Source organism: Eurosta solidaginis, chromosome 1, assembly GCF_040869045.1.
Source record: "Eurosta solidaginis isolate ZX-2024a chromosome 1, ASM4086904v1, whole genome shotgun sequence".
Lineage (NCBI taxonomy): Eukaryota > Metazoa > Arthropoda > Insecta > Diptera > Tephritidae > Eurosta > Eurosta solidaginis.
In genome coordinates, this window is record NC_090319.1 from 1,437,205 (window position 1) to 1,465,183 (window position 27,979).

Genomic DNA, 27,979 nt, shown 5'->3' on the forward strand with positions numbered 1-27,979 from the left:
AATCAGCTACAAATTGGTAATATTACAAATGTTTTTTTAAAAACAAATTACTAGAATTCCGCTTTAGTTGTGCTAGCGGCCTCATAAAGGGTAAGGGAGCATGCGCTGTAACCCGTGCCGACTAATTTTAATTGAGCTTAAACTTGCTGAAGCGTTAAGTCCGACTCACTCAAATAAAACAATTTCAGTAGCAAAAACGGTGAATAATGATAACGAAAACAAGCCGTACAACAGTTTAAATTCTACCCGCACTTAAAAAGTATCTTAATGTTGAGGGCTTGCTCGTTTAAAAAGTAGTGAAGGTAATTAGTGAACAAAAACATTCAAGTGCATAACTTTTTATGAATGTATGTTCAAATAGTGATACTTCGTAAAAATATCAAAATAAACATACATATTTCAATTATTTATTGAAAGCTAATAAACTTTGCTTATGCCATAAGAATTGTTTATTGGGAACAATCATTAACGCACCCATACATACAAATTTGTAATATAACCAACATTGTCTATTGATTTTTAAATGTAACCAGAGCCAAATGGCCTACAAATTGGAAAAAAGTGTTTAAATCGCGGTCATATTTACGACATACCGGAAAGAAATTTATTTACAAATTACATACACATGTATCTACTTATTTATACAAAAGTGAAGGAAAAAAGTAGCACATGTCAAGAAAATAATACAAGAGGTTATATAAATGATGCACCCTTCCACATTGCTTGATATTAAAAGTTATTAAGAAAACTATCTTCAACACCATATGTACAATTGTATGCAAATTCATTTGCTCTAAATTATTATGTCAATTTTTTTAACCTGAATATTTAAGTGTAAAAAATCATCCTTAAAAGTCTGCCATACAATTTAACGCTTGATTGAATACTTGAAGGATCATGTATACAACCATATGTATGTGTATGTGAACATTGGAGTGGCTGACCAAAAGAAATTGCGCTTATTCCGTTGGTATTATTAATTAAAAATTATTCCGGCGGTATTTACAAACATAAACAAAGATTTTCATACCGAGAAACTCCCCGAAAGCAGGTCACGAAATAAACTGTACAAAACGTCGTATAAGAAAGCAGGTATTCCATTCTCACTTGTCGGTCACCATATTAATTAACTGACAATTAAAAAGATTATGACATTTCATCCCACCATCTAAACTAAAAACAATCTTTCAAATTTTATCGGTTTGAAAAGCATCGGAATTTTTCGAAGCATCAGAACCCGATTAGAAAGCAATGCTTTAATTAAAGCGACTAGACCATGAGAAACTCATGTTACTCCTGACATGAAATCAAGCTGAGTGATTCGACTACTGAAACCAGATCGCAAGAGTATATGGCCTGAACCAATAGGGAGTCTGCGTACCGCTAATAGCTTTCAAAAGCTTCCAAAATACCCGACATGTCGCGTTGCTCGTAGTCATCGGAGGCTTTACTTTCTCTTTAAGTAGTGCTTTTTATATACCACAACCTTCAACTTTGACGTCTTGAGACTTCTTACAGTAAAACGATTAGTCAGTGTTAGATATTTTATTACCTTAATATTAAGTCCCTTTCATGTGTGTCCCCTCAATTCCATACGAATTTTTGACCCACGGAAACGTATTTTTTGGTAACTTCCCGGCTAGGCACTTGATACTTAGAACATAGTTCAGATCTGGGAGACATTACAATGCAATTGAAAAAAAAAATCCGCTAGGTGGCGCACGGATCGAGATATACATAAAACTAATTTTAAAACAATTTTTCTTTTAAAACAATTGTTTTGTTAATTTTAAAATGGAAATTTTGCAATCGACTTTTAACTAACTTCTCGGTGATCCAGAGACTTGAAACTTAGCACATAGTTTGCAAGTCGATGACACTACAATTCGTAAGAGACAGAATGCCACCAGGTGGCAGACGAATTGAGATAAACGAAAATCCCCGAAAAAACGCAGGGAATATTGCGATCGATTTTTAAGTAACTTCCCGATGATCTAGAGACTTGAAACTTGGGCCGTGAGTCATAAACCGGTGACAATGCAATATTTGATCATAAAAATTTCGCTAGGTGGCGCATGGCTCGAGATATTAAGAAAATTAATTTTGATTTGGGAATTTTTCAATCCATTTTTAACTAACTTCCCGTTAACCTAGAGACTTGAAACTTGGCGCGCAGTTCGAAATTTGGTGGCAATACAATTTATAGAAAACAAAATTCCGCTAGGTGCCGCGCTAAGTGAGATAACTACAAATCCTTGAAAAACTAGGGGAATTTTGCAATCGGTTTTTGAGTAACTTCCCGGTGAGCAGGAGATATTAAACTTGAGCCGTAAGTCAGAACCCGGTGACAATAAAATATTTTATTAAAATAAATTCCGATAGGTGGCGCATGGATCGAAATATTAGGAAAATTGATTTTAATTTGGGAATTTTCAATCAATTTTTAACTAACTTCCCGGTTACTTAGAGACTTGAAGCTTGGCACTTAGTTAGAGGCCTGGTGACAATACAACTTATAGAATACAAGGTTCCGCTAGGTGGCGCGCTAGTCAAGATAACTGCAAATCCTTTAAAAACGGGGGAATCTTGCGATCGATTTTCGAGTAACTTCCCGATGAGCTAGATACATGAAACTTGGGCCATAAGTCAGAACCCGGTGACAATGCAATATTTTATCAAGATATTCCGCTAGGTGGCGCATGGATCAGGATATTGAGAAAACTAGTTTTAAATTGGGAATCTTGCAATCGATTTTTAACTAACTTCCTGGATATCTAGAGACTTGAAACCTGAAGCATAGTTTAAAATTCGGTCACAGTGCAATGTTTGATCAAAAAATTTGAGCTACGTAACGCACAAGTCGAGCTATTCAGAAGATTAGGCCATACCTTCATGGCTAGCCTCCTGAGTGTTGAAGGCGTTGTAGAATTCCACCTCGTTGAAGACCCAACTCAATGCACGTCCTTGCATACTTTTAGGAGTACACGACTTTCGCCACGATTCTTTTAGACTGTCAGGCGTATGCGAATTTCACCACGATTTTCAGCTGTGCAAATTAAGTCGCTGACAAACGAGGTGGAATTCTCTTGTTATGATGCGAGGTGGAATTCTGCTGTTTTCGCCAGTATTGTCAGCGCAAATTCCACTAATTCTCTTAAATCTTGCTATTTTGAACAAATAAATAAATATAAGAATTTTCACTTAGGAATACTTAAATTACTAATCAAAGTAGCAATTGCCTTTTTGTAGGCAGTACTAAAAAATTTAAAAATTTTATATAAATGGACCAAAAAATGTAAGGCAATTTCTCCTTTAATACAGACATAGTCTTGTTGAATTTTGACTAAAAAACTTTAACAATAGCTCTTGTAAAAGAATTTTGGGATTTAAAATTATAAATTATAATTTGAAAATGCTAGGTTGGAAATCTACTCGAGACCTATAAATTTTACAAAATTTCTCAAAGGTTGGATAGCGATTGGAGAATGAAGTTGGATATCAACTTGAGAACTATATGGCTTAAGAATAACTAGATAATGATGTTGGATATCACCTCCGGAGCTAGATATATATTTCCTTGGAGAAATTTCTTTTAAATGTTTGTTGGGTAAGCAAAATCCAGTTGTTGTCGTATCTGCGAATTATCTAGATAATAAAATACCAATGTTGCTGTATAAAAATGCGTACCTTAAACGGTGACTGAAAAACTACTCAGTAATTTAACTTGAGTTTAAATCTGACTAGAGTTTAAGCAAACTTAGCATCAGCTTACCTTAACCAAATACTGAAAAACCAGGCCTAAGTGTACTAACTGACATTCACCAATATTGCAAACTCAATGGTTGAAATAAGTCGAGGGATTACTGGACTATTTCAGAATCATTTGGGGACCATTCCGAGATCATTTCTGGATGGTTTCCAGAATCCGTCCGGAATCCCGTAGGGTTATTTCGTGACTTTTTTCGGATTATTTCGGGATAATTTAGGAACCCTTCCGGGATAATTGCTGGATGGTTTTCGGGACCCCGGAAGGTTATTTCGGGACATTTTCGGGATAATTTCTGGATGGTTTCCGGGATCCGTCCAGGTTATCGTCGGGGCCATTTCGTGACGTTATCGGGACTATTCGGGGATCATTTTTTCTGGATGGTTTCGGGATCCTTTCGATATCATTTCGGGACTAAAGATATGGTTTAAATACTCTTTAAACTCTGAATGGAATTTTTCTGTAAACAACTTTGTTTTTATTATACTTTTATTTTGAGGTGGTTAATTATGTGTGATTGTTCGATCCGCCACTACTGTAATATCAGGTCTTTGTACTCAAAAATTATTCTCTCTTTTTTAGTTCGGTTAGCTATTAGCTATTATTTATAAATCGTTATAACTCTGAATCGATTTGACCTAGACCTAGATGATATTTGATATATGGATTATTTCTGGATCATTTCGGGACTATCTGCAGATCATTTCGGGACTATTTCCAGATCATTTTGGGATTATTTCCGGAGTATTTTCGAGGTTAAAACGTAACAATTTCAGGATAATTTCAGAACAATCTTCAGATCATTTCAGAAGTATCTCGGAATCATTTCGGCACTATCTCCATATCATTCCGCGATTATTTCGGGATAATTTCAGGCCCATTTCTGGCCTATCTACAGATAATTTCAAAATTATTTCGAAATGATTTTAGTAGTATTTCCAGATCGTTTCGCTTTTATTTTTGGCATTATATCGATACAATTTCGGGATCATTTCGAGACTATCATCAGATCATTTTAGGATTGTTTTCTGGATTATTTCAGGACTATCTGAAGACCATTTCGCGATTATATCTGGACTATTGCGGGATGATCTCCAGATCATTTTGGGATTATTTTTGAGACTATATTGGGATAATTTCGGTAATATCTTTAGATCATTGGGGGGTTGTTTTCAGGATTGTTTTAAAAATTATTTCGAACTTATTACGAAATGGCTTCGTGGTTATAATCGGATCATTTTGTAATTGTTTTCGGGATCAATTTCGGGATCCTTTCGTCTCATATCGGGATTAACCCTGGACTATTTTGGCATAATTTAGGGACAGTGTCCAAATTGTTTTCGGAACAATTTTGCAATTATTTCGAGACTGATTCGGAATGTTTTAGGAATCATAAAGAGAGTATATCGGTGCATTTAAAATACAAACCTGCACAAAAAAAGAATGCGGATGTGGTAATGCTATCAAAATTCACCTGACGCCAGTATTTTTTCTACTTTTTGAGGATAGGGCCGAACCTGATTTTTGAGGCTAACGTGAATAGCCCATATATTTTATTTTCTCCTTGCGGACAGGGCCCGGGTAAAGGGTAGTATTTAAACTATTTTTGGAATGAGCGATGTTGCGCGTGGCATTACGAAGTGGTGTGGTGGTAGCGTAATGTCAGCGGAAGCAACATAGTTTCTTTTTTATACTCAGTTGAGCAGAGCTCACAGAGTATATTAAGTTTGATTGGATAACGGTTGGTTGTACATATATAAAGGAATCGAGATAGATATAGACTTCCATATATCAAAATAATCAGGATCGAAAAAAAATTTGATTGAGCCATGTCCGTCCGTCCGACCGTTAACACGATAACTTGAGTAAATTTTGAGGTATCTTGATGAAATTTGGTATGTAGGTTCCTGAGCACCCATCTCAGATCGCTATTTAAAATGAACGATATCGGACTATAACCACGCCCACTTTTTCGATATCGAAAATTTCGAAAAACCGAAAAATTGCGATAATTCATTACAAAAGAGAGATAAAGCGATGAAACTTGGTAGATGAGTTGAACTTATGACGCAGAATAGAAAAGGAGTAAAATTTTGGGCAATGGGCGTGGCACCGCCCACTTTTAAAAGAAGGTAATTTAAAACTTTTGCAAGCTGTAATTTGGCAGTCGTTGAAGATATCATGATGAAATTTGGCAGGAACGTTACTCCTATTACTATATGTACACTTAATAAAAATTAGCATAATCGGAGAAGGACCACACCCACTTTTAAAAAAAAAATTTTTTTAAAGTAAAATTTTAACAAAAAATTTAATATCTTTACAGTATATAAGTAAATTATGTCAACATTCAACTCCAGTAATGATATAGTGCAACAAAATACAAAAATAAAAGAAAATTTCAAAATGGGCGTGGCTCCGCCCTTTTTCATTTAATTTGTCTAGGATACTTTTAACGCCATAAGTCGAACAAAAATTAACCAATCCTTTTGAAATTTGGTAGGGGCATAGATTTTATAGATAGACGTTAACTCTTTTCTGTGAAAATGGGCGAAATCGGTTGATGCCACGCCCAGTTTTTATACACAGTCGTCCGTCTGTCCTTCCGCATGGCCGTTAACACGATAACTTGAGCAAAAATCGACATATCTTTAATGAACTTAGTTCACGTGCTTACTTGAACCCACTTTATCTTGTATGAAAAATGAAAGAAATCCGATTATGACCACGCCCACTTTTTCGATATCGAAAATTACGGAAAATGAAAAAAATGCCATAATTCTATACCAAATACAAAAAAAGGGATGAAACATGGTAAGGTAATTGGATTGTTTTATTGAAGTGAAATATAACTTTAGAAAAACTTTATAAAATGGTTGTGAAACCTACTATATTAAGTAGAAGAAAATGAAAAAGTTCTGCAAGGCGAAATAAAAAACCCTTAGAATCTTGGCAGGTATTACATATATAAATAAATTAGCGGTATCCAACAGATGATGTTCTGGGTCACCCTGGTCCACATTTTGGTCGATATCTGGAAAACGCCTTCACATATACACCTACCACCACTCCCTTTCAAAACTCTCATTAATACCTTTAATTTGATACCCATATCGTACAAACTCATTCTAGAGTCACCCCTGGTCCACCTTTATGGCGATATCTCGAAAAGGCGTCCACCTATAGAACTAAGGCCCACTCCCTTTTAAAATACTCATTAACTCCTTTCGTTTGATACCCATATCGTACAAACATATTCTAAAGTCACCCCTGGTCCACCTTTATGGCGATATCTCGAAAAGGCGAACACCTATAGAACGAAGGCCCACTCGCTTTTAAAAATACTCATTAACACCTTTCATTTGATACCCATATCGCACTAACAAAGTCTAGAGTCACCCCTGGTCCACCTTTATTGCGATACCTCGAAAAGGCGTCCACTTATAGAACTAAGGCCCACTCCCTTTTAAAATACTCATTAACTCCTTTCGTTTGATACCCATATTGCACAAACGAATTCTAGAGTCACCCCTGGCCCACCTTTATGGCGATATCTCGAAACGGCATCCACCAATGGAACTAAGGATTACTCCCTTTTAAAATACTCATTAACACCTTTCTTTTGATACCCATATTGTACAAACAAATTTTAGAGTCACCCCTGGTCCACCTTTATGGTGATATTTCGAAAATGCGACCACCTATACAACAACCACCACTCCCTTTTAAAATACTCATTAACTCATTTCGTTTGATACCCATATTGCACAAACGAATTCTAGTGTCACCCCTGGCCCACCTTTATGGCGATATCTCGAAACGGCGTCCACCTATGGAACTAAGGATTACTCCCTTTTAAAATACTCATTAACACCTTTCATTTGATACCCATATCGTACAAACATATTCTAAAGTCACCCCTGGTCCACCTTTATGGCGATATCTCGAAACGGCGTCCACCTATGGAACTAAGGATTACTCCCTTTTAAAATACTCATTAACACCTTTCTTTTGATACCCATATTGTAGAAACAAATTCTAGAGTCACACCTGGTCCACCTTTATGGCGATATTTCGAAAATGCGACCACCTATACAACAACCACCACTCCCTTTTAAAACCCTCATTAATACCTTTAATTTGATACCCATATCGTAAAAATACATTCTAGAGTCACCCCTGGTCCACCTTTATGGCGATATTTCGAAACGGCGTCCACCTATAGAACTAAGGTCCACTCCATTTTAAAATACTCATTATCACCTTTCGTTTGATGCCCATATTGTACAAACAAATTCTAGGGTCACCCCTGGTCCACCTTTATGGCGATATCTCGAAACGGCGTCCACCTATGGGACTAAGGATTACTCCCTTTTAAAATACTTATTAACACCTTTCTTTTGATACCCATATTGAAAAAACAAATTCTAGGGTCAGCCCTGGTCCACCTTTATGGCGATATCTCGAAACGGCGTCCACCTATGGAACTAAGGATTACTCCCTTTTAAAATACTCATTAACACCTTTCGTTTGATGCCCATATCGTACAAACGCATTCTAGAGTCAACCCTGATCCACCTTTATGGCGATATCTCGAAAAGGCGACCAACTATACAACAACCACCACTCCCTTTTAAAACCCTCATTAATACCTTTAATTTGATACCCCTATCGTAGAGTCAACCCTGGTCCACCTTTATGGCGATATTTCGAAACGGCATCCACCTATAGAACTAAGGCCCACTCCCTTTTAAAATACTCATTAACACCATTCGTTTGATGCCCATATTGTACAAACAAACTCTAGGGTCACCCCTGTTCCACCTTTGTGGCGATATCTCGAAAAGGCGTCCACCTATAGAACTAAGGCCCACTCCCTTTTAAAATACTCATTAACACCATTCGTTTGATGCCCATATCGTACAAACGCATTCTAGAGTCAACCCTGATCCACCTTTATGGCTATATCCCTAAATGGCGTCCACCTATAGAACTGTGGCCCACTCCCTCATAAAATACTCTTTAATGCCTTTCGTTTTATACACATGTCATACAAACACATTCCAGGGTTTCTCTCGGTTCATTTTCCTACATGGTTATTTTCCCTTATATTGTCACCATAGCTCTCAACTGAGTATGTAATGTTCGGTTACACCCGAACTTAACCTTCCTTACTTGTTATTATTATTATAATAATTTAAATTCTTTTTATATTAGTTTTTATTCTTGGCTCGAATTCAAGCTCAAGGCCTATAACAAAAATATTTATAATTATTATTGCTTTCTAATTTGTCTATAATTGAAAAACTTTTATTTAATTTGGAATAGAAGATCGAATTCGAATTAAGAATACGTTATCAATAAAGCATAAAATCAAAAACAAATATTAATAAACCATAGGGCACATGAAAATGTCAAAAAGTAATTTACAATAAACAAAAATCCAACATTATAAGTGATTTGCAACAGATGGCGCAACGCTATTAAAATATAGTTGGTTAAGAGGAATAGAAGTAGCAATTTATCAGTCAAACAAACCACCGCTGTATAGGTAAATGGCTAGCGCAGCGGGTCTAAAGCGTACTGACGATGAAGACTTAGCAGTCTTCGAAATGGATCTATATGTGCAGATACGGCAGGTGTCTGAAAATTTTCTGTCTTCTATTCAAAATTAATTAATAATTTTTGAATCAAAGAAGAATTAAAAAAAATATGGCTATAGGCCTTGAACTTGAATTCTTACCAAGAATCCTTCATCATTAGGCCGACAACAACAAAAGCAATAAGCTGTCTTCAGCACTTCTTGGGGAAGAAACACTATTTTCGTTTTTAAATAGAACAACAACACAAACTACGGTTTTTACACCAACATTTTTTAGTGTATGGCTAAAAGTAACCAACAAGTTTTTTCTTTAACTTTTGATACCACTTGGTTGGATTGTGGTTCGAACTCCTTTCGCCTGTCATATAAACCCTGCGCTCTACCTATGGCATACACCACCACACTTGATTGGGAAATTGAAAATTTTATGGAATTTCAAAAATTTTAACACTGTAAGATTGTTATCACTTCCATAGCATTGTTTATGTTTAAGTCAGGTGCTAAAATAAAAAAAAATTGTTGAAATAATATTGAATACAGCATCCATAATTTTTTTTCTTGTATGAAACTGAAACGTAACTATTGCTTTGCACACCGCCTTTTTATAGGAAGCAAGTAAGATTTAATGACGTCATCCATCCAAATAGTTACTGCCAGAAATACAGAAATACGCATTTCTCTCAGTGTAATACTCAGTGATATTTTAGAAAAAATATTGTTTAATATAAATGCAAATTTTTAAGTTTAATGGAAAAATGGCCGACTCTTTCTGAAAAGTGAAATAACATTCATAAATGTAGGTATGTAAGATTGTAGTTAAATATATATTTTCTGAATATATGTACATATGTACATATATATGTAAGCTCTGGTATGATTAGTAGACTGGGTCGATTTATTAACCGATATCGCGCCATTGATTTTTCGATAGGATTTGGGCTCAGGAAAAAAAGTTCCACTACGCATACCCAAAAAAATAATTTTCGAGCCTGCAAAAAAAATGACGAAAGGGTCAATTTTCCACCAAAACACTCCCCAAAACCCAAAAAATATTTTTTGCAAAAAACTGTTATCGCCAACGTTTTTACAATAGTTAGAAAAAAAAAATATTTTTTGGGTTTTGGGGAGTGTTTTGGTCGAAAATTTACCCTTTCGTCATTTTTTTTGCAGGCTCGAAAATTATTTTTTTGTGTATGCTTAGTGGAACCTTTTTTCCTGAGCCCAAATCCTACCGAAAAATCGATGGCGCGATATCGGTTAACTTTCGTCCATATAAATCGACCCAGGTTAATGAGTAGTTCTAATGCGCTTACAGTGAATAGGAAATCTGCATTGACGTTTTTAAGCGAACGAGTAAAGGTATAGGAAAATGGGAAATAAAAAGAGCCCAAACAAATCGGTGTAAGTGCAAAACCGCCTATTCAACATTTGCTACTACGGATCTGTTTAATTTAAAAACAAACTGTGGCCGCCGTGGTGTAGTGAGTGGTAGCGTGCTCTGCCTACCACACCGAAGATCATAACTTAACACCCCGAGCAAAGCAACATCAAAAAATTTTAGCAACACGTTTTTTTTTTTAATAAAATAATGTTTTCTTAAGCGGAGTCGCCCTTCTGCAGTGATTTGGCAAGTACTCCGAGTGTATATCTGCCATGAAAAGCTTCTCAGTGCCGTTCGGGTCTCTTCCCCCCCAATTTGTAGGAAAAATGAAAAAGTTCACAACGCAAATAGGAAGAGAAGCTCAGCCTTAAATCTCTTCGGAGGTTATCGCTTTTTACATTTATTTTTATTTTAATTACTTTCTGAGAAAAAATTCTCATAAAGCTCGGTTCTTCCAACCTAAAATATTATTGAGGTAAAATTAAGAGCGTTTTCTTCTCTGGGAAAAGTGTGACGCTTTTTGAACGCTACGTTCAAAATATATTTTGTTTTAGTCTAAAAAGCAGGCAACGCCTTTAAGCGATATTTCTTCCTTTTGTAAAAATTTTAATCGAAACGCAAAATCTTTACACTTTACAACCTGTGTAAAATGACGGTGTGGCCCTGCTAAACCAGCTGATCGTGACAATTTATTTTTGTAATTTTTAGCGAAGAAAATGGAATGGAAGGAAATGGAAAATTATCGAATTGACTTATTTTGTTTTGTTGATTTTCCGACAGGATGGATAAATGATGAATATTGGAACGATTTTCCCTCATCCCATGTCAAATTTGGATTCCAAACAAACCGGTTTCGGCGTTGTGCCATCATCAGTGTCGATTTTCGTTCTCGAGGCGATTATTGCTAATGAATTTTAAAGTTTTTTGTATTTATTGAATGCGCGCTTGTTAGAATCAGCGGTTTAGCCATTTATGTTCTTTCCATGCACTATAAAAGTTGCCACTTTTCATCGGTTGGAGTAACTCTTTTCAGGTTGTACCATTAATTTGGGTGACAACTTTTTTCAGAAAGGAAAACGCTATAAGTTAATCGATATTGAAGGCAGGTGCTTAACAAATGTCGGCTACGCGGTTTTGCATTTTTACCGCAAATATGTTCGAATATGAAAAAGGTCTACAGTTAGCACCGAATTAGGTGCATGCACAAGTCAGTATTGCATAAACTGAAGACATCGCAAGAAAAAAGGTTCGAACGCAGGAAAATATATGTATGTAAATATTACTGAAGAGCTATTACAATTTTTATACTCAGAGTGCTTTGCACACAGAGTATATTAACTTTGATTGGATAACGGTCGGTTGTACAGGTATAAAGGAATCGAGATGGATATAGACTTCCATATATCAAAATCATCAGTGTCTGTTAACATGATAACTTGAGTAAATATCTTCTTTGGTACACGAGCTTATCTGGACCCAGAATAGATTGGTATTGAAAATGAGCGAAATCGGATGATAACCACGCCCACTTTTTATATATATAACATTTTGGAAAACACAAAATACCTGATTATTTAGTAAGTATACACCTAGAATGTTGAAATTTGACGTGTGGATTGATATTGATACTCTTGATAAAAATTTGAAAAAGTTATTTAAAATGGGCGTGGCATCGCCCACTTGTGATAAAATCAATTTTACAAATATTATTCTTCATAAATCAAAAATCATTAAACCTATTGTAACAAAATTCGGCGGAGAGGTTGCCTTCACTCTAAGGAATGCTTTGAAGAAAATTTTACGAAATCGGTTAAGGACCACGCCCACTTTTCTATAAAAAATTTTTAAAATGGTCGTGGACGAATAAAACAAGCTATATCTTTGTAAAAAAGAACTTTATATCAATGGTATTTCATTTCCAAAGTGGATTTATAACAATAGGAAGAAAGGAAAAACTTAAAATTAAAAAAAATGGGCGTGGCGCCGCCCCTTTTATTACTAAGCAATTTTCTATGTTTCGAGAGCCATAACTCGAAGAAAAATTAACGAATCGTAATAAAATTGGGTACACAAATTTTCCCTATAGTAGAAAATATTTCTAGTAAAAATGGATGGGATCGGTTAAAGACTACGGCAACTTAGATATAAAACAAGTTTAAAAGGGTCGTAGACTAGAATAATAAGCTACAACTACACAAAAAATAGTTTTGAATCAATGATATTTCACTTATCAAGTTTTTTTTAAATGGGCGGTGCTACGTGAAATGTGCAATTGAAGCTCACGCTGAGTATATAATGATCGGTTACACCCGAACTTAGACACCTTTACTTGCTATAATTCAGTTAGTTGCGTTCCAAAAATAGGTTAGTCTAGTTGCTGCGACAATAATAGTTATAATTCATTTTGTATTACTTTTCTTTTTTGCATCATCAACGGCGCACTACCTACCGCATTTTTACTGAGGAGGCAAAATAGCTAAGGGAGGTGTTTCAATATATAAAAAAAAACTATGAGAGAAGAAAGAGTCGGTAAATACATTTTGCTGTACTTATCTACAACTAAATAATCGACCATATGCATTTAAACCTATTTTTAGTTTTAGTTAGTACACTTCTTTTGGTTCTGATTTTCCTACGAATCCCGGTCAGAGTTTGCGGTCAGGGACCTACACCAAAGCCAGGTCTTTTGAAAATTACAAAACCAACGCCAAGAATCGTATACAATGACACATCGACAAGGTCAGTAGCAACAAGCACCACACAACTGCTAAGTTCGTCGACTATCTACGCAGCCGAGGATAGTACCACAACAACGGCTATTCCAGATATTTGTATAAATGGTTTGAAAATCATCTCAACTGACAAAGATCAAACACATAATGTGAGTCATGAACGCGATTTTATTCATGTAATAGAAGGCGATGCAATGCTCAGCGTACTCACCAAGGATGTAGCTTCAGCTATTTTTGTTGTAAATCGAATAAATCGAGTGAATCTTCTCGATGCCGATTTTGAAATTGGTAAGTTTGATAAAGTTGATTGTTTATCACGTTTTGTTTTTTACTAACTGCACACTTATATGACGTAGGAAAATAAGGTCTGGAAATTAAACTATTTAAGTTTTCATGAAAATAGCTGTGCATCACTTAGTTTCCATGGACGGATCCAGAGAGACATTTTAGAGGTGGAATTTCACGAAAAAAAAAAAATCAGATTTTTTCGGTAGCCACTATTAACTTTATCGGTGGTAGCTAATAGTGATTTTTTTTATATGGGTCGGGTACGATATGTCGAAACTGGAAATGCCGAAAAAAATGTCGAAAAAGAAAAAGTCCAAAACCAAAAATGTCGAAAATTAAAATATCGAAAAATAAAATGCCGAAGAAAAAAATGTGGAAACAATATAATGAATGATTCGGGTCTGGTACGATATGTCGAAAATAAAAATGTCGAAACTAGAAAAGTCAAAAAAAATGTCGAAAAATAAAATGTAGAAAACCGAAAATCCCGAAAAAAAAGGTCGAAAAAAATATTGAAATAATGTAATTAATGATGTGTAATTATTAATTACATTATTTCGATAAATGTAATATATGAATATAAACGCCTCTTCACCTGGGAATCAATAATTCAAAGACGGAAAATAATGATATTTCTTCTGTCAAAATATGTTCACAAGAAACCAATTAGTAACCCCAAATTGATTAAAAATCGGAGGCCCGATATAATACTGCATAAGTGACCTTCGGCCAAGTTTAAAAAATAATAGCCCTGGATGGATGCAACGCGGGCTACGCTATCACAGTGTTTCTACAGAAAATACATTTTTGCATATATGTTTGTGTTTACAACAAAATCATTGAAAATTCCAAAACACAGGAAAATGTGCAACTTTTCTTCGCAAATGTCTATTTAAAAGGAAAAAATATACCAAACATGTAAGTTGGCATTTTTCTGTTCTTCTTCGCCTTTTATCACTAATCAATTATCTCCAAATTTTTTTACACCAATAATCCAAAAACGAAAAGTTGAAATTTTGCTTCAGTCAAAATATTGACCAAATACCGAGAGATAACCCTGCACTGATCCGAAAGGGACCATCTTTCCGGGTTATAAAAAGAACCCAGGGTAAGTCCAACAGCGGCTGCGCTTAAAGTGTATGTGTACGATTATTATTTATTTTAACTTACCGGGTTAAGAAGCATTAAATAAGCGTACAATTATGTTTCGAAATTCGTATGTTTTTGGCCAAATTATATACATAGCGTTACATTAGTGGACTCATGTATGTAAATAAAAAGGAGCAATAAAAATACGTATAATGTATATGATAACAGGAATATTTAAGTGAGAGAAGTATAATATGCCAAGTTTTTTTAAAAAGTTCAATTTTAGAATATTCTTCTTTTTTATCTAGAATTCTAAGAATATTTTCCTTTCTCTTTTGGTATGATATTTTGTGTTTGGTAATATTTTGAGCGTTTATAAGATTTATTTTATTTTTAGCTACAATATATTCAGATTTTAATTGTTTAACTAGCTTATATACTCCCACGTGGTTTTTATCAACTATAACCAGCAGTCTTCTGTGCCAAGCTTGAATCGAGTTCTGCGTGGTTGGGATATTCAAATCCATTTGCTCATAAATTGACCAAAATGCTGGGGGATACGATGAAGCTGACTTACCCACGAAAATATAGTTTTTTTCCATCCATTTTAAAATATTTACGCAATTACTACTCATTGACTTTTTGAGCATTCTTAACTTTAGGGAAAATATTTCGTTCTTTCCGTATAGCGTTGCAAGTTTTTCACTCTGAATTTTTCTCGATAAAATCTGCCCAAAGTGGAAAAAGCATCTTTTATTGATAATACTTGGGAAGTATGACTTTGATACAGAAATTATTGATTTCTCAAAATCAGAAATAACATATTCGAGACAGAGATGCACATTATTGTAGCAAGCGATTCTTAAAATTTCAAAAAAAAATTCTTCGTAACATTGTTCACTCTTGCTACTCATTAGACAATAAATTACAGGAACCACATGCTCGTTTATGTGTGCATAAATCGTAAATAATTATCGCATGATTGTTGGAACAACCTTAAAAGTTCCGTCCATTAGCCACACCGAAGACCTCTCTAAAACTTTAAGGTTTGCAATGCTTCCAAAAATTTAAATACGCTCCCGCAAAAAACTTTTATCCCATAGAAAAAAAACTTCACCGTGCACGTTTCGTAAATCTTCTGGAATAACAATTTCACTCAGCGTTGACGGTTCTTTGAGCATTTTGCTCCTCACTCTTTTTATTTTCTGTATGCAATTCTCTGCCCTGAGTACATAAATTCTGCATTCAGTTTTGATTTCCCCTATTGCCGAACTTATTATTTGCGGTGGTTTTTGAGAAGTATTTGCGGCCTTCTCTTTCAAATTCGCATTTATTTTTGAAACTTCACTTCTGTAAGCTGGGAATGTATCGAAGATGATTTCGTCATTTTGTGATCACCGTCTAAAATTGTTGTTATTCGAGCCCTGCAATTAAGGTCGTTTCGCTTTTCACATTTCCAATAAAACATATCTTTATACTTTTTTTCCAAGTGAAACACAAATAGGGATGCAAACGATACACCGATGTTTTTAAAACATCGACAGTATCGGATGAAAATCCGATGTTTAACATCGATGTTTCAAAATTACTCAATATCGAAAAATTGCCGATACATCAATGTTAACTTTGACGATGTTTCGAACAGCCACATCTCTAAAGTTGCATTTATTTACCCCATTTTTTTTTTTTGTTAAGTTGCTGCAAACTGATGTAAAAATGGTAAGTTATTAATAACAATTGTTTTAAATTATGATGTGACTTCTAATGAATATTTTATACTAAATAAATAGGTGAATATCTTAATCGAAAGTGCAGTATGGCCAGTGCAAAGGCGTGAGGTAGATATGTAGATCGTGAAGTAGTATCCCGTGCTTTTTGGAATAATTTTATTATGTGGATAATAATTAATTTTTACATCGCCTTTGATTACCTTTGGTAACAGCGTAATAGTTTTTGTTTTCAGCTACTTTGACCAACATTGTTTTTATTCAATAATGGGCTGCTTTTTGATTACTATTAAAAGGAAGTTTCTTGCACTGCTATCATTTGTAATTATTAATATTAAATTGAAACAAAATTGACAATTTTTAAGAATTACTATTTTCCACCAGCTTCTTGCCGAATTCAATATGCCGAACCAAAGTAAGGTGTGGCGCTATTTTAAAAAATTAAGTGCGAACTCCGCAAAGTGTCTATTTTGACTTTGGCCTGTAACTGCATACATTAGGCCGAGCCGATTTGTGGGGAGGCAAAAAAATCGCCCATTGCTCTGTGAAAATCATATTCTAGGGATCAAAATAAGAAACTTTGCCGAAGGAACTATACCTCTAAAACGAATTCTGATGTCCCCCCCTTTGGGTCGTAGGGGCAAATTTTGAAAAATCCCACTTTGAAATGCCTATTTTTTTCTTTTTATACTCAGTTGAGCAGAGCTCACAGAGTATATTAAGTTTGATTGGATAACGGTTGGTTGTACATATATAAAGGAATCGAGATAGATATAGACTTCCATATATCAAAATAATCAGGATCGAAAAAAAATTTGATTGAGCCATGTCCGTCCGTCAGTCCGTCCGTCCGTCCGTTAACACGATAACTTGAGTAAATTTTGAGGTATCTTGATGAAATTTGGTATGTAGGTTCCTGAGCACTCATCTCAGATCACTATTTAAAATGAACGATATCGGACTATAACCACGCCCACTTTTTCGATATCGAAAATTTCGAATTCGTTTTAGAGGTATGGTTCCTTCGGCAAAGTTTCTTATTTTGATCCCTAGAATACGATTTTCACAGAGCAATGGACGATTTTTAAATCTACCCTCCCTAGCATACATATCTAATAAAACCTCTGCAAAAACCTGCACATTCTTTAAAATTCCTCTATTTCGGAGTGTGTGAGCTAATGTCAAAAACTAGGCGACTGTAAATATCACCCCACCCACTAGAGCCAAGTAGTTATTCCTAAATTGAATTCTACTGAAAAAAACATCGATGTATCGATGTTTTTCTTCCGATGTTTTTCATCATCGATGTTTATTTTGTCAATACATCGCAACATCGATGTATCGATGTTGCTCCTCAAAATTTGCATCCCTAAACACAAATCTATGACGGATAAGCTTATTGTTTCCTTTATTGGATTTTACTACTTCCGCGTTCATTCTTAATTGATGGCGAATAAAATGTTAACTGAATCAAAACTCCATTTCAGCTAAAAATTTTGCATATAAAAATATACAAAAACTCAGGTAACTAGATCAAAAAAATACAGTGCTAAAGTTGAAAGCTAAAATATTTTTCAAATTAAAATACAAAACCTCAGTTAACTAGATACAACAAGTAAGGAAGGCTAAGTTCGGGTGTAACCGAACATTACATACTCAGTTGAGAGCTATGGAGACAAAATAAGGGAAAATCACCATGTAGGGAAATTAACCTGTGTTTGTATGACATGGGTATCAAATGGAAGGTATTAAAGAGCATTTAAAAAGGGAGTGGGCCATAGTTCTATAGGTGGAAGCCATTTAGGGGTATCGCCATAACGGTAGACCAGGGCTGACTTTAGAATTTTTTTGTACGATATGAGTATCAAACAAAAGGTGTTAATGAGTATTTTAAAAGGGAATGGGCCTTAGTTCTATGGGTGGACGCCTTTTCGAGACATCGCCATAAAGGTGGACCAGGGGTGACGCTAGAATTTGTTTGTACGATATGGGTATCAAATGAAAGGTGTTAATGAGTATTTTAAAAGGGAGTGGGCCTTAGTTCTATAGGTGCACGCCTTTTCAAGATATCGCCATAAAGGTGGACCAGGGGTGACTCTAGATAGTGTTTGTACGATATGGGTATCAAATGAAAGGTGTTAGTGAGTATTTTAAAAGGGCGTGGGCCTTAGTTCTATAGGTGGACGCCTTTTCGAGATATCTCCATAAAGGTGGACCAGGGGTGACGCTAGAATTTGTTTGTACGATATGGGTATCAAATGAAAGGTGTTAGCGAGTATTTTAAAAAGGCGTGGGCCTTAGTTCTATAGGTGGACGCCTTTTCGAGATATCGCCATAAAGGTGGACCAGGGCTGACTCTAGAAAGTGTTTGTACGATATGGGTATCAAATGAAAGGCGTTAGCGAGTATTTTAAAAAGGAGTAGGCCTTAGTTCTATAGGTGGACGCCTTTTCGAGATATCGCCATAAAGGTGGACCATGTCTGACTCTAGGATTTTTTGTACGATATGAGTATCAAACGAAAGGTGTTAATGAGTATTTTAAAAGGGAATGGGCCTTAGTTCTATAGGTGGACGCCTTTTCGAGATATCGCCATAAAGGTGGACCATGTCTGACTCTAAAATTTGTTTGTACGATATGGGTATCAAATGAAAGGTGTTAATGAGTATTTTAAAAGGGAGTGGGCCTTATTTCTATAGGTGCACGCCTTTTCGAGATATCGTTATAAAGGTGGACCAGGGTTGACTCTAGAATGCGTATGTACAATATGGGTATAAAAAGGAAGGTGATAATGAGTATTTTAAAAGGGCGTGGGCCTTAGTTCTATAGGCAGACCAGGGGTGACTCTAGAATGTGTTTGTACGATATGGGTATCAAATTAAAGGAGTAAAGGGTTTTAACAGGGAGTGGTGGTAGTGGTATATGTGAAGGCGTTTTCGAGATATCGAACAAAATGTGGACCAGGGTGACCCAGAACATCTTCGGTCGGGTACCGCTAATTTATTTAATTATGTCATACCACGAACAGTATCCTGCCAAGATTCCAAGGGCTTTTGATTTCGCCCTGCAGAACTTTTTCATTTTCGTATGATTTTAATAATCGGGGATTGCCCATATTGCTTTTTTAAATGTATGAAAACATTTATTTGAAGCAATTTTTTAATTTATTTAATAATTTGGGAAAAATTTAAACAACGTGACATCAGGACGGACAAGGCGACAGCTGTTTCGATTATACCTTGTAAATCTCTTCAAGACTCCCACTCCCGGGAGAAAAGGCTTTGAAGAGATTTACAAGGTATAATCGAAACAGCTGTCGCCTTGTCCGTCCTGATGTCACGTTGTTTAAATTTTTTCATTTTCTTCTACTTAATATGATAGGTGTCACATCCATTTTACAAAGTTTTTTTCTAAAGTTATATTCTACGTCAATAAACCAATCCAATTACCATACATCATTCCTTTTTTCGTATTTGGTATAGAATTATGGAATTTTTTTCATTTTTCGTAATTTTCGATAGCCAAAAAGTGGGCGTGGTCATAGTCGGATGTCGGCCATTTTTTATACCAATACAAAGTCAGTACAGCTAACTACGTGAACTGAGTTTAGTAAAGATATATCGATTTTTGCTCAAGTTATTGTGTTAACGGCCGAGCGGAAGGACAGACGATCGACTGTGTATAAAAACTGGGCGTGGCTTCAACCGATTTCGCCGTTTTTCACAAAAAACAGTTATCGTCCTAGAATCTAAGCCCCTAGCAAATTTCACAAAGATTGGTAAATTTTTGTTCGACTTATGGCATTAAAAGTATCCTAGACAAATGAAATGAAAGAGGGCGGAGCCAAGCCCATTTTGAAATTTTCTTTTATTTTTGTATTTTGTTGCACCATACCATTACTGGAGTTGAGTGTTGACATAATTTACTTATATACTGTAAAGATATTAAATTTTTTGTTAAAATTTGAATTTAAAAAAAAAAATTTTTTTTAAGTGGGCGTGGTCGTTCTCCGATCTTGCTAATTTTTATTAAGCATACATATAGTAATAGTAGTAACGTTCCTGCCAAATTGCATTATGATATCTTCAACACTCATAGAAAAGCGCCGTTCTAAAATCCAGCACCACCGGACTCAATTCAAACTTTTCATGTTCTTACTTTTTTGTTCTCGAAAAACGAACGACCTGTTCTTAAAACAACAACCTTGTTCTTGAACTGACACCATTTTCTTGAAAAGAGAACGGCTGGTCTTAAAATATGAACAAATGTTCTATTAATGAGAACGATGTTCTTAAATTAAGCCCAAGAAAAAAGAACGGTACAATACGTGCGCACTACAATGTTAAATACAACATTTGGCACAAGCCACCAAACATTCGTAGTGGCCCAGCGGCTTTGATGTTGCGATTGCGATTGTGTGGCGCGAGTTCGAACACCGTCAAACTCTGAAGTTTTTTAAAACGATTTTTTTATGTTATATTTTTTTAGCTCATATTTTTCGTCCAGTTCCATTCACATATGCACGGATAATTCTCAAACTTGTTATGAAATGTTTTAAGTATATATTCAGATTACATCAATAAAAATAAGAATTTCTGAATAAGAGAAAGCCATAAAAAACGCATATTATGCGTTTTTTTAATTTTTGGGCTTTAATAATATTTTTTGTTATTAATATTTTTATTAATGACAAAAAAATTATTATTAATAAAAAAAATAAATAAATGGGTACTAATTGTAAAAATTTGACCCCCCCCCCACCCGCAAAGATAAAGCACAAACCGTTCTTGAATTTAGATCGAAAAATGTTAAATCAACCACAAATCGTTCTCAAAGCGTGAGAACGAAAGATCTTAAATCAAGCCCAAGTAGTGCTTGAAATGAGCACAGAAGGTTCACACATCGATACCAAACTGGCCATAAAATACGAACGGTGTGCTTGGAAAAACCGTTCTTAAAACAAGCCCATCGGTCACGAGTTACGAAAAAAACGTACTTAACAGACTTTTGTCAACGAATGTTCTTAATTTTGAACTTGTTTCGTTCGTTTTAGAACGATTTTTTCTCTGAGTGAACGACTGCCAAATTACAGCTTGCAAAATTTTTAAATTACCTTCTTTTAAAAGTGGGCGGTGCCATGCCCATTGTGCGTCATAAGCTCAACTCACCTACCAAGTTTCTTCGCTTTATCCGTCTTTGGTAATGAATTATCGCACTTTTTCCGTTTTTCGAAATTTTCGATATCGAAAAAGTGGGGGTGGTTATAGTCCCATATTGTTCATTTTAAATAGCGATCTGAGCTGAGTGCCCGGGAATCTACATACCAAATTTCATCAAGATACCTCAAAATTTACTCAAGTTATCGTGTTAACGGACTGACGGACGGACATGGCTCAATCAAATTTTTTTTCGATACTGATGATTTTGATATATGGAAGTCTATATCCAAAAAAGATTTTCGACATTTTGCTATATATTTCCTCATTTTTTTCGGCAAATTCTATTTCCATATTTTGAAAAATCAAAAATTTCGACATTTCTGTTTCGACATTTTTATTTTCGACTTTTCGTACGGATCCCGAATGATTAGCGCGAATTTGACACATCATTCAATATATTGTTTCGACATGTTTTGTATACATGTACTCCTTCGTAGGAAGTATTTTTCTTTCGGCTTTGCACAGGGTTATTCATATAAATGCTCCAACAAAATAAATGCGGGCTAACGGTAAACCCAAATATGCACAACAAATCATCAGCTTTTCTCAATAAAAGTAAATAATAATATACTCTTCTAGCTAGTGAGAGTAATGTATGGTTTACAACTCAAAGAAAAACATCGAACAATGCATACATAGGCGGTTTTTCTCGATGAATAAATGTTCCATATATCGATCGACATCGCTACTAATCAATATGCAAAAACGAGTAGAAAATTTGACAATCATGCTTTAATTGCACAAACAACGCAGTTAAGCGTTGACTTACTCATTAGGAAAAAAAATTCCACTACGCATACCCAAAAATATAATTTTGCAGGCTCCAAAATTATTTTTTTGGGTATGCGTAGTGGAAATTCTTTTCCTATGCCTATCGAAAAATCGATGGCGCGATATCGGTTAACTTTCGTTCATACAAATCGACCCACCCTATTACTCATAGTTATTGTTTAAGGTAATGTTTATAAATAGAAATTTACTGCAGTTTACTTATATTCACATACATACATATTCCAGGTACAGGCTTAGTCTATTTTTAGAAATGAACATTCTGAAAATTTTTCAGCTAATTAATATTAAGGACTAAAAAAATTATTGGCACAGAAGTTTTGAGAAAAATTTGATTTTTAAATTGTTTTTTAGTTTTTTTTTTGTATACCAATTTTTTTTTTAACTTGTTTTTCTCAAGCTGATGCTAATTTTAAATTCTGCTTCCTTGGTACGTTGAGATGTGATATATATATGTTTAAAATATTTTACCACTATACTTCTAAGCCAGAAGATAAACATTGGAGGAACTTTTTGAAATAGCCAAAGAAATTTTCTCCTCAATTTATTATATGAATTTTTATGATAATGAAGAATATTTCCATGCATATAAGATAGGTTTCTCTTTTGTTTTTAGAAAAATTTTATTTTTTTGAGAAGAAAATTTATCTTAAAAAGTAAGGATTCACCCTTCCTGATTCAAAGGACCACTCCTTTTTAAATGTGTATAAAATGTATCACGTAGTATAAGTAGAAAAATTGAAATTTTCCTTACTTTGAAGACATTTTTTTTTAGGAATTGTTTTCCTCATTTGGGTGTTTCTTTCTGAGTGTACGAATGACCGGCCCTAACTTTACCCTTAGAATTTTTTTGGATATATGTCGTGACCAGATACATATGGTAAAAACATCTTCAACGAGTGATTGAGGGAATATATTTATTACAACGATATCAATGATAAATAGATGACTTATAAAGAAAAAACTAGATTCGATATTTTTACAGGTCGCTGAAATTCGTCTAAATTTTTTAAATCTCCACGAAGTAAGCATTCGAATCAGTTATATGATTGTAACTTGAAAAATGTATGTAACTTGAAAAATGTATGTATGTTCTTAAAAAGCATGCATAATCTATTACACCCTTACAACTTTTTCATTTTCTTTTACTTAATATGGTAGGTGTCACACCCATTTTACAATGTTTTTTTTTTTTCTAAAGTTATATTTTGCGTCAATAAACCAATCCAATTACCATATTTCATCTCTTTTTTCATACTTGGTACAGAATTATGGCATTTTTTTAATTTTTCGTAATTTTCGATATCGGAAAAGTGGGCGTGGTCATAGTCGGATTTCGGCCATATTTTATACCAAGATAAAGTGACTTCAGATAAGTACGTGAACTAAGTTTAGTTAAGATATATCGTTTTTTGCGCAAGTTATCGTGTTAACGGCCGAGCGGAAGGACAGAAGGTCGACTGTGTATAAAACTGGGCGTGGCTTTAACCGATTTCGCCCATTTTCACAGAAAACAGTTATCGTCATAGAATCTATGTACCTGCAAAATTTCACAAGGATTGGTAAATGTTTGTTCGACTTATGGCATTAAAAGTATTCTAGACGAATAAAATGAAAAAGGGCGGAGTTACGCCCATTTTGAAAATTTCGTTTATCTTTGTATTTTGTTGCACCATATTACTGGAGTCGAATGTTAACATAATTTACTTTTATACTGTAAAGATATTAAATTTTTTGTTAAAATTTGACTTAAAAAATTGTTTTTTTAAAAGTGGGCGTGTTCGTCATCCGGTTTCGCTACATATAGTAATAGGAGTAACGTGCCTACCAAATTTCATCATGATATCAACGACTGCCAAATTACAGCTTGCAAAACTTTTAAATTACCTTCTTTTAAAAGTGGGCGGTGCCACGCCCATTGTCCAAAATTTGTATAATTTTCTATTTTGCGTCATAAGGTCAACGCACCTACCAAGTTTTATCGCTTTATCCGTCTCTGGTAATGAATTATCGTACTTTTTCGGTTTTTCGGAATATTCGATATCGAAAAAGTAGGCGTGATATGAGATGAGCGCCCAGGAACCTACATACCAAATTTCATCAAGATACCTCAAAATTTACTCAAGTTATCGTGTTTACAGACGGACTGACAGACGGTAGGACATGGCTAAAGGAATTTCTTTTTTCACCCAGATCATTTTGATATATAGGAGTCTATATCTATATCGATTAGTTTATGCCGTTACGGATTACCGTTATGCGAACAAAGTTAATATACTCTGTGAGCTCTGCTCAGTTGAGTATAAAAATTGTTTGCAGTACATGCAGTCAGTGTCAAAAGAAAGTGTACATATGTACATTTCATAAATACGAATAAATTGTTGCAGACAAAACGAAAAATCAAAGATTCATAAATTATATACATAGGTACAGACAAAATCATGGCTTAATTATATGGTTGGCTAATCTCATTAGTTGATTTTATTTGTTTCAATTCACTGGTATAGGGATTGTCAAAAGGAGATGCCAAACGCAAAATGTAACCATCACATTGACATTACTGCCGTGCAGGTAAACTGTTCATAAAAAAAGTTATTTCACATCATATTAAGTTAATGTTTTAGTAAATGCATCTAATTTAGCGAATTATTTTCCTACAACACACAAGAATTGCAAAGTTTTATGTTTTCTCTCCATTCCATTCGCCTAACACCAACACGCAGATTTTGCCAATATGAACAAAGGTATGTTGTTGCTGTAGAGATGAGCCAACCACATAGGTGAATCATGGACAAAATTCAGAAAAGACACAGCACGCATACTTTTTGTAGAATAAATATGCTTTCAATTCAAAAAATATGAATCTTACATACTCGTCCATGCATTTATGATACATACGTCCTGCATGCATACAATTCATTTCAACTGGGGTATAAGTGCCGATTTCTACCACCGCAGAATACTGTCAATGCGTTTATTGTTTTACAAAAATTGTTTTACTGTTATAAATTTGTTCATATGGATATATACATATTTTCTCTTATATTTTGGTCACAGGATTACGCGCTATCCATATAGAAGACGACAGTCTAGCTGAGAACTTGCTCATACAGGAGGTGCAATATTTGCAGCAATGCATAACTCATGCTATCGGGATCTTTGTCGACTATGATATTTATAAAAACTCCGAACAAATTATTAAAGAGCTTGAGTACAATATTTGGTCAATGGTTTCACCTCGTATATACCTCTTGCCGAAGGTTGCACATCTGTTGCATCAAATGCCATGGGAAGAAAATATAGCTTCTGTTGAAATTCTTACCGAAAATTTGGAAACGTATAACGAATTTATGGAAGCTGTGCGACACGAACACATGTGTCTAATGCACTTTAAGAGCCATAAGAATATTTATATTTTGTTTGGCAAAAAAATGGCCAGCCATTTTGAAGAAAATGGTACAATTTTCGCCGTCCTCACTGATAGCTCAGATCGTAACTTTATATCAGGTAAATGTTATTCCATGCTATGACATAAATAGTTAGTAGTATAATATGTAAATTTAACATTGCTCTTGTTCCTAGATCTACCGGATATGTCATATATACTTATGGAACACGAAATAGAGGCAGATGTTATTAATGGCAATTCGACGCAGCCCACTTTAGAGGAAACATTGATGGGAAAATCTGTACAGCCATCGCGTGTGTTTGCATTCGCCCGCCCCATGTTGGAGCTTGTACGTTGGCTTAAGAGTTCACTAATGAGGAATTGTAAGCGTGAGCAAAATATTTTCATATTCGAGTCTTGCTTTAACTTCCTCACATTTATCGCCGATTGGGAAACGCCCGAGTTTCGTCTATATTACGAACCAGCAAAAATTCTTGAACTTTTACACATGCATCGATTTGCTTCACTTATGAACTTTCAAATGTATAAAAAACTTAGCGACAATAGTCATGGACCGTCGTCGCCTTTGACATCGACTGATGATAGTGTAGAGCTTCGAGAGATTGCATCACAAAACTTTATAACCAACATAACCACATTCTATCATTACAATCGAGCCAATAGCACAACCATGGAACTGAAACCGAAGTTTGGCCAAATCTTTAACTGTCAATATAGTGCTGGAGAAAATACGCGTTATCCCTTTCTATTCGATGGTGAATCGGTTATGTTTTGGCGTATAAAACCGGATGCATGGGTTGCCACTGGTATGACCGCTGCCATACTCGGACTTATAATAACGCTAGCCATATTGGTATTTATAGTTGTTCGTATTTCACTTGGCGACGTTTTCGAAGGCAATCCGGTTACTTCGATACTTTTATTGCTCTCCTTGATTCTATTATTCATATCATTTGTTCCGTTTTCTTTGGAATATGTTGGTGAGCACCGTAATTCACATATAACATTTGAGGATGCATCAACGCTTAACACATTGTGCGCCGTCCGTGTTTTTATAATGACACTGGTTTATTGCTTTGCTTTCTCGTTGTTGTTATGTCGTGCTGTTATGCTTGCTTCGATCGGTTCTGAAGGTGGATTTCTATCTCATGTCAACGGATATATTCAAGCAGTCATTTGCATTTTTAGTATATTTGTACAATTAGGCATGTCCATACAATTGGTTGTGTTTATGCATGTTGCTCCGGAGAGCATATCATGTGAGAATATGTACTACGGACACTGGTTGTGGGTGTTAATCGCATACGATTTGGTCTTACTTGTGGGCATTGTTGGATTGGTACCATTCATATATCGTTCACAACGAAATTACCGTGAAGGTATACTTATTGTAATTGGTGCGGTGCTTACATTTGTGATTTGGATTGTTTGGATTGGAATGTCATTTTTCGGTGACGAGATGCGTGATGCAGCCATACCTCTTGGTTTGCAGGCTACAGGGTGGGCTATATTGGTGGGTGTGCTTATTCCGCGCACATTTCTTATAGTACGTGGTATTGAACGTTCCGATATTGCTCAAGCTTTACCATCGCTGACGTCACTAGCGTTTGCCCAGAATAATCAGTATTCTTCCGAGCAGGTAATTTGATCTTCTTATGCTCTAAAGGCGGATTTGCATCTATGTCTTTTTTAATCAACAGAGCGTTTACGAATGCGTTAATCCAGCTATGCGTAATTATTCGCAACCGGATATAGCTCAGTCTCCCAGTGAAATACCAACACTTCCACTGCGTGGTGGTGGACCGCGACGACAACAGTTTTTTGCCAACTTACGTCAAGCCAATTCAAACATAAACCCACAGCGACCACCGCCTCGGCCCCAACGAGGAAGCCCCACCAGATCAGAGTGTTCTTCGCTGCCTGACTCCCCTGGGAGTAATAAAATTACACGATTTTAAATGAACGAAAGGTCTTGGCT

The 27,979-nt window shown here is 35.2% G+C and overlaps 1 protein-coding gene across 6 annotated transcripts; it reads left to right on the forward strand.

Annotated features, from left to right (window-relative positions):
- boss (bride of sevenless) lies at nucleotides 1-27,965 on the forward strand. Of its 6 annotated transcripts, none has more exons than XM_067777261.1 (6): nucleotides 1-16; nucleotides 13,226-13,278; nucleotides 13,347-13,769; nucleotides 25,650-26,099; nucleotides 26,175-27,640; nucleotides 27,702-27,965. In XM_067777261.1, the coding sequence occupies exons 2-6, from the start codon at nucleotides 13,260-13,262 to the stop codon at nucleotides 27,957-27,959; spliced, it is 2,616 nt and encodes an 871-aa protein (XP_067633362.1). In that variant the 5' UTR covers nucleotides 1-16; nucleotides 13,226-13,259; the 3' UTR covers nucleotides 27,960-27,965. The 6 variants fall into 6 exon arrangements, with proteins under 6 accessions (XP_067633362.1, XP_067633345.1, XP_067633341.1 ...); XM_067777244.1 differs by lacking the exon at nucleotides 1-16 and adding an exon at nucleotides 219-302; XM_067777240.1 differs by lacking the exon at nucleotides 1-16 and adding an exon at nucleotides 255-302 and having other exon boundaries at nucleotides 13,217-13,278.
- The last annotated feature ends 14 nt before the right edge of the window (nucleotides 27,966-27,979 follow it).